The sequence below is a fragment of the Sinocyclocheilus rhinocerous genome, unplaced genomic scaffold, assembly GCF_001515625.1.
Source record: "Sinocyclocheilus rhinocerous isolate Xijiao unplaced genomic scaffold, SAMN03320098_v1.1 scaffold60, whole genome shotgun sequence".
Classification (NCBI taxonomy): Eukaryota; Metazoa; Chordata; class Actinopteri; order Cypriniformes; family Cyprinidae; genus Sinocyclocheilus; species Sinocyclocheilus rhinocerous.
In genome coordinates, this window is record NW_015656173.1 from 157,361 (window position 1) to 164,474 (window position 7,114).

Below are 7,114 nucleotides of genomic sequence, written 5' to 3' on the forward strand. Positions count from 1 at the left end.
TTGTTAATAACACATCACTTCACGAGTTCACACTCACATATAATGAACTGAGTAAAGGTTATGCGTATTTGGCGTGCTGTCCGGGGAGAGGAGTCCGAGCTCGGTTTTTTAGCCCGGACCCAGAGTGCTCCCCCCGAGTGCTCCTCCCCGTGCTGGGGTAGGAACAGGCTGAAGGTGAGGAGTCGGGGTGGTGGAGGGATGCTGAAAGACTAGAGATAATGAAGGTAAGGCTGCTTTGATTATTTATAGGGGTTCTCTCTTGTGTTGGTTGGATAGATGGTGTAATTACTGATGATGGACTGGCTGTGCTAATTATCTGTGCGTGCTTCTCCCGAAATTTGTTAATAAAACATCACTTATTGACATTTTTTATAACCTTTTTTAAAACAAAAAGCAATAGAAATTTTTTTTTTATTTAACCACTGTATTTATAATTAACACAATTTATTGAGACAAACAACAAATATTTTTTGTTTTAACAATCAAACACAATAAAAATTAAACAAATATCTAATTTCTAATGTTTTATATGCAGATTAAATAGGTATTAAAATGCAACAACGTCACTAACATCATCAATGCATCTCGTGCACCACTGATGACGCTCCCTGATGCACACCTAACATTCAAATACAAATGTTTATTTTAAATTCAACTAATATTCATTCTTTATTCACAATCTCCTCATCACAGACAGGCACAGCACTCATTTCAGCATGTGTTCGCGTTTGTGTGTGCTGTCTGCGTCACTCATAGCACGTGCCTATATCGTGCGCTATATCGAACATTTTTTCTATCGATATCGAAGGTGTACCGTCGATAAATATCAATACCGTTTTATCGCCCAGGCCTAGAAATACTTCCATACTTCAAAATACAAATTTAAAAGTCTGAGGAAAATCAAATCCTAATTTGACAAACCCCAAACCAGCAAAAAGATCTAACAAAAGGACTTATTGCACCCAGAATTCCTCACTGAACAGAAAAAAACACACACAGCCCACTGAACACTTTCTGTTATTGTGACAGATGCCGTAAGGAGAAACTCAGCCTCTCCTGACCATTAGCTTCAGTCACTAAAACCTGTCACCACCACTTCACACGTCGCTAAACTCCGTGTGTGTGTGAGGGTCAGCTGTGATGCAAGGGGTTAAACGGTGGTTAATCGCAGCTCTTTACCTAACCAGTCGTTAAACTTCTTGACCTCCGAGGGCAGGCCCAGCTCGGTGAAATCCCCCGTGTGCAGGAGAACGTCCCCGTAAGGCATCTGGATGCCATCTGTCCGCGAGTGTGTGTCCGACACACACACAAAACGCGTGTGGCCACTCGGCTTGGGACTGTCGTACGAGATGGGGTCCACCCTGAGAGCGAGAATAAGTGACAGAGAAACAGATGGAGGGAGAGAAAGAGAAGAAGCTTATTTTATGAGCATGAAAATCAGCAGAAATAACTGTACGCAACTGCTAGCCGGCTAGTTACATGAGCTCAGCGACATGTTTAAATCAGTCTGTCATTGCTGTGCTCCTAACACGACAGAACAAACCAAAAACTTAAGTGAATGAAGCATCACTGTAGTGGCAAAAGTTTTATCTATAACAGATTCATGTGTGACGGAAACATTAAGGAACTGGATTCATTATGTGATATTGGAATTGAACCACATTTCTTATCATACACTACCATTAAAGTTTGGGGTTGGTAAGATTTTTGAATGTTTTTGAAGGAAGTCTTTTATGCTCACCAAGGCTGCATTTATGTGATCAGAAATACAGTTAAACAGTGAAATATTATTAGAAGTTTAAATAGCTGTTTTCTATGTTAATATATTTTAAAACGTAATGTATTTCTGTGATGTTAAAGCTGAATTTTCAGCATCATTACTTCAGTCTTCAGTGTCACATGATCCTTCAGAAATCATTCTAAGATGCAGATTTGCTGCTCAAGAAACATTTCTTATTATTATCAATGTTGAAAACAGTTCTGCTGCTTATTTTTTGTGGAAATATTTTTTTTCTGGATTCTTTGATGAACAGAAAGTTCAAAAGATTAGAATTTATTAAACATTAAAAATGTCCTTATTGTCACTTTTTGTGCATCCTTGATTAATAACAGTATTGTTTTATTTCTCTTTCAAAAAAAAATACAAATACAAATAAATAAATAGGCTAAATAAATCGTACTGACCCCAAACGTTTGAATAATAATGTATTAATTATAAATATATCTAAATAAATTAATATAATTTTATAATATATAAAAGTAAATATGAATTACATTCTTATAATCTGGAATCTTAACATCCATAAGTAAGTAGGTAGACAGACAAATAGAACAACGAATAGATGGATAGACAGACATACAGATGGATAGATAGATATTTTGGAAATGGAATGCAAAATATACTGCTGTTGCAGAAACATTTTCACATTTGCATTCACAGCTCTTGTAGAAAAGTGAAAACTAGAGCAGAATCTTTTGTTGCAGAAGCTCTGAAAATGGAGGCAGCCTTCAGAAATTCTCACATTTGATGTCTATTTAAGAGAATCACTCTCTTCTTGTCTGAACATCCTTTTATTTATTTTCCCAAAGATAGTTTGGGGGGAGGCGGGGGTGGAAGAAATTCTCCTCTATAACTCAAAAGGAATGAAAAAAGGATCTTGGCTGTAATTGAAGTCAGAAACGTGCAATAAGCCGCACTTTCCCCCCCACTATTATTTCATTACTAAAAGGGTTGTCAGTTGACAAAAAGCCCTTGGCTACTCTCTTCTTGTCTGAACATCCTTTTATTTATTTTCCCAAAGATAGTTTGGGGGGAGGCGGGGGTGGAAGAAATTCTCCTCTATAACTCAAAAGGAATGAAAAAAGGATCTTGGCTGTAATTGAAGTCAGAAACGTGCAATAAGCCGCACTTTCCCCCCCACTATTATTTCATTACTAAAAGGGTTGTCAGTTGACAAAAAGCCCTTGGCTCTCTAATTAACACTTACATCTCCTGTCCGACTAAAAATATAAAGGACCTTAAGAAGGGAGGTGGGTCGTTGTTCACAATACACATACACACACACACTCTCTCTCGCTCTCTCTCTCTCTCACACACACACACACACAATTCCATTAAGGAAAAAAAGTATGTTAAGCAGTTGTACATAAAAGAGAATAGACTCAAATGAAAGAAAAGAAAATAGCGCAGGATGGCAAATAGCGAGTCAACAAAAAAGGAGAAGACAGATAGAAAAAGAAGAAATATACACATAAAGGAAGAACAAACACAGTAAAGGAAAATGAATGAATGAGTAAAAGAAAGAAAGAAAAAGACACCCATTTTCCATCGTCATTGGCTCGTGCATCTGTCTGAACTGTGATTACATTTATATGACCGAGTCATATCTGAAATGAACCACCTGCACAGAAAATCATCACACTTTAAAAAGGAGAGAGAGAAACAGACAGACAGAAAATAATAAAATAATATTTGTTATTGATCACAATGCAGTAAATAAAAGCAAGTCCGCACACACACACACAGACACATACACACACGTATTGATTAAATGTGGTCTGTGGTGGTCAGGCCAGCCACGGAGATATAAAAGACTCGACAGAGTTATAGAAGCGGCTGGCGTGCTGAACTCTGTGGCCTACACTCACACACACACACACACACACACACACACACACACACGGTCATATGAACCTATTAGAGTCAACAAGGTTTTTCCACATGGAAGCAGAGCTGCGTATCTGTCGGTTCGCTGTCACCTGAACACGCAACTGACAGGATTTGTTTCACAAGTAAACCAACATTTTATGGACACCATTTACTATCTTAATGTAAAACTGTCTTAAAACTTTCTTTTACCTGAAAATCAAACCCATGAGTTTGGTGGTGCAAGCATGAAGCCGGAGGAACTGTATTGACCCTTAAAAACTGGTTGATTCATTGATTTTTAATAATATTTTTACTTAAATGAAACCAATTTATTTGGATGTTGAAACATTAAGCACATTTTTTTAGGTTACCTGACAAAACATTTGTTCAAGGCGCTCTCTAAAATAAAACTGAAATCACCACAGCCACAAATATAGCCATGACCGGATGGAGCCTTTTGAATATTTGCTCATTGTTTTTAATATTCACACAGTCTTTTAAATATTCATTAGGCGGGGGGAGAAAAGAAAGGATTATTCGGACCAGGGCTTATGGAGCCACTGAAATTGCATTAGAGCAAAACTAGAATGTGTGTGTGTGTGTGTGTGTGTGTGTGTGAGAGAGAGAGAGAGAGAGAGATTGAGAGTGTGTGACACTGAAAAAGGCAAGACATATCTTGAAAGAATGAGAAAGTGAGTGAATAAAGACACCGTTGTTCAAGTCCACAGTAAAAGTATGGTAATAACAACACTTAGTTATGAGAAGCACACACTTCCTCATGTCAGGAAAAGACCTTTATAAAACACACACACACACACATACATATTTAGACTCCGGATACACCGCGGCTCTTTTATTGGATACATGTGTCATATTGCACAGGAAAGCGTTTTGATTTCTGTTCAAAGATACTCTATTTGACAGCACTCACTTGATTCTTTAACCTTCAGGAACAACAAACGATTGAACTGCATCAAAGCTTCAAAAACAGCCACAGTTCATCTACTTCAGAGAGCCGAAGACGCGCATGCTATTTGTGGATCTCTCTTCCTTCCTTTGGCTTTTGTTACAAGAAATAACCTAAAATTTGTAAATAGCAGCCACAATTGTTTATAAGGTCAAAACTGTGGTAGGGAACAATTAGCTGGTTTCTATTTTGGCTTTTTCCCTTTATAGCACCGTTAACATCGTGCCCTCAGTCCTCATGGGAAGAAATAAAGTGACAAGTGATTAAAGATATCCAATAAAAGGTATATCTGCCAGTTTTTGTGTCAATCAAGTCACAATCAGAGCTAAAAATGAGTGACATTTTGTTGTTTGCTTGATTTCTATTTCTGTATGCTGTGCTGGGTAGCTCCGCCCACTGCACACTCTCATTGGTCGAAAATCCTGCTGCACATAACAGTATATTAAACATCAAATATGTTCTGATTGGCTGTGTTGCATCAAACACATTACACTTTAACCTTTCCAGATTTTTTCTAACAGCCTATAAGTGAAAATTGCATCCATTATCAGAGCAAAATGGGCATAAATTCCACTTCTCAGAATTAAGCTTCTCTTTTTGAACCAGACTATTTCCATCGACATCCATATAGCCAGATTTACATTGTGATCCCGCCCACTCTTCGCAATCGATAGAAGAACTGTTAGTCAATGTGCTTTACAGCACAGTGACACCTGCTGTCCAATGAGAAGAAAGGAATAATTACATTAGACACCCCACCACCAGCACTCATTATGACATAATGATTGTCCTGTCAATAGGCGGTTAATTTAGAGCCCGACCTCTGGTCTGCGGGTTTAAAGGCAGTGCTCCGACTGCTAATTACCATCAGACGCCCATTATCTGGTTTCTTAGGTCTGAAGTCTAAAACCTTCATTTTACCAATATTACGCTTTGCTAATGTAAATGAAATCATTATCAAATTACAAAATGGACACAAAACCAGGCAAACAATTAATTGCAGATCAACATATCTGGTAAATGAGATGGTATTTTGGCATCAGCTTTTGAGGTCAGCATCAGTTAGATAAAAAAAATCTATCAACAATGAATGGATAAATCGCCTGTTTTGCAAAAAAAAAAAATTAATTCATACATATATACATACACATACATTTGTATATACACATGTATATATTGTATCTGTATAGATATTTTTTTCCTTTTTGTGAATATCGAGCATTTCAGCATTTTGTTTATATTATATAAACGAATTAGCTTTTACACACACACACACACACACACTCACACACACACACATATTAAGCTAATTTGCATTTTTGAGTAATTGTGTTTTTGTGTAATTGTCTGAAATAAAAATAAATAAATAAAAGAAATAATAAAAATTTACCTGGTATTAAAAATAATAAACTGTTTTAATACTAAAAAAACTCCTGAAATCAGGTTGATGCATTAATATTGGATAATATGGCCGATATCAATATTGGTTACTGTACACTGAACATCACAAATACGATGCATAGATGTATGATAAAAATATTATATTAATGTTCATTTTTAAACTTAACCATTATACTTACTGGAATATTTTTTTTTTATTTAAAGCTGCAGTCCGTAAGTTTTGCCTCGTTGTCGCCATCTCTGTTTGAAAACCTGCAATTGCAGCTATTTGCGGAATTATCTAGTTTGCGTGGGTTGTGTGCCGGCACGGCTCCAGCGCGGATGAATCTAATGTTCTGAAGAGTATGTGTGGCAGTCAGTCACCGCACCGGCGTAGATATTTACTGTACTTCGCAATCACAGATTCTTGCCTACGTCTTGGAATATGACCCAAATAAGAATTTTCACCGTATATTGCCATCTGAACAAGTAAGTAACAAGTCTGCCATGTTTGTTCTGACCAATTGAGGAAAAAAGCATTACAATAAATCTCGCTACCAATGGTGATTAAATCTAAAGATCGGTTAGCTCATATCACATCAAACTAGGCCTGGGCGATTAAACGGTATCGGTATATAACGATAGAAAAAATGTTCGATATAGCGTACAATATAGGCATGTGCTATGAGTGATGCAGACTGCACACACAAACACGAACACATGCTGAATTGAGTGCTGTGCTGTGCTTGCCTGTGATGAGGAGATTGTGAATAAAAAAAAAAGAATATTAGTCGAATTTAAAATAAACATTTGCATTTGAATGCAAAAATAGTACAATCAAATGTTAGGTGTGCGTCTGGGAGCGTCATTAGTGGAGCGCGAGATCCGGTGATGATGATGTAAGTGACGTTGTTCCATTTTAATATTTTGTTAGTCTAGCCCACGATACGTGCCGCTGCTGCGTTATTCATTCAAAATATTAGAGAAATATAATAGAAGCTCAATGCGGAGAAGATCTTGATTGTTTGATTTATACGAGTTAATTTAGACGTAATGCACTTTTTTTTTTATAGACAGTTATTTCCTTTGCGTTGGCAATTTAATGCGCTGCATTATTT

At 37.0% G+C, this 7,114-nt stretch overlaps 1 protein-coding gene across 2 annotated transcripts in view; it reads right to left on the reverse strand.

Annotated features, from left to right (window-relative positions):
- Positions 1-7,114, reverse strand: part of LOC107719787 (metallophosphoesterase MPPED2-like) — a 67,824-nt gene that overhangs the window by 49,710 nt on the left and 11,000 nt on the right. For both annotated transcript variants that reach the window (XR_001637547.1, XM_016527303.1), the window contains exon 3: positions 1,180-1,361. Coding sequence is in view for 1 of the 2 variants with exons in the window: in XM_016527303.1 (XP_016382789.1) it covers positions 1,180-1,361 (182 nt within the window). In the remaining variant the exon portion in view is untranslated. The remainder of the gene's footprint in view (positions 1-1,179; positions 1,362-7,114) is intronic.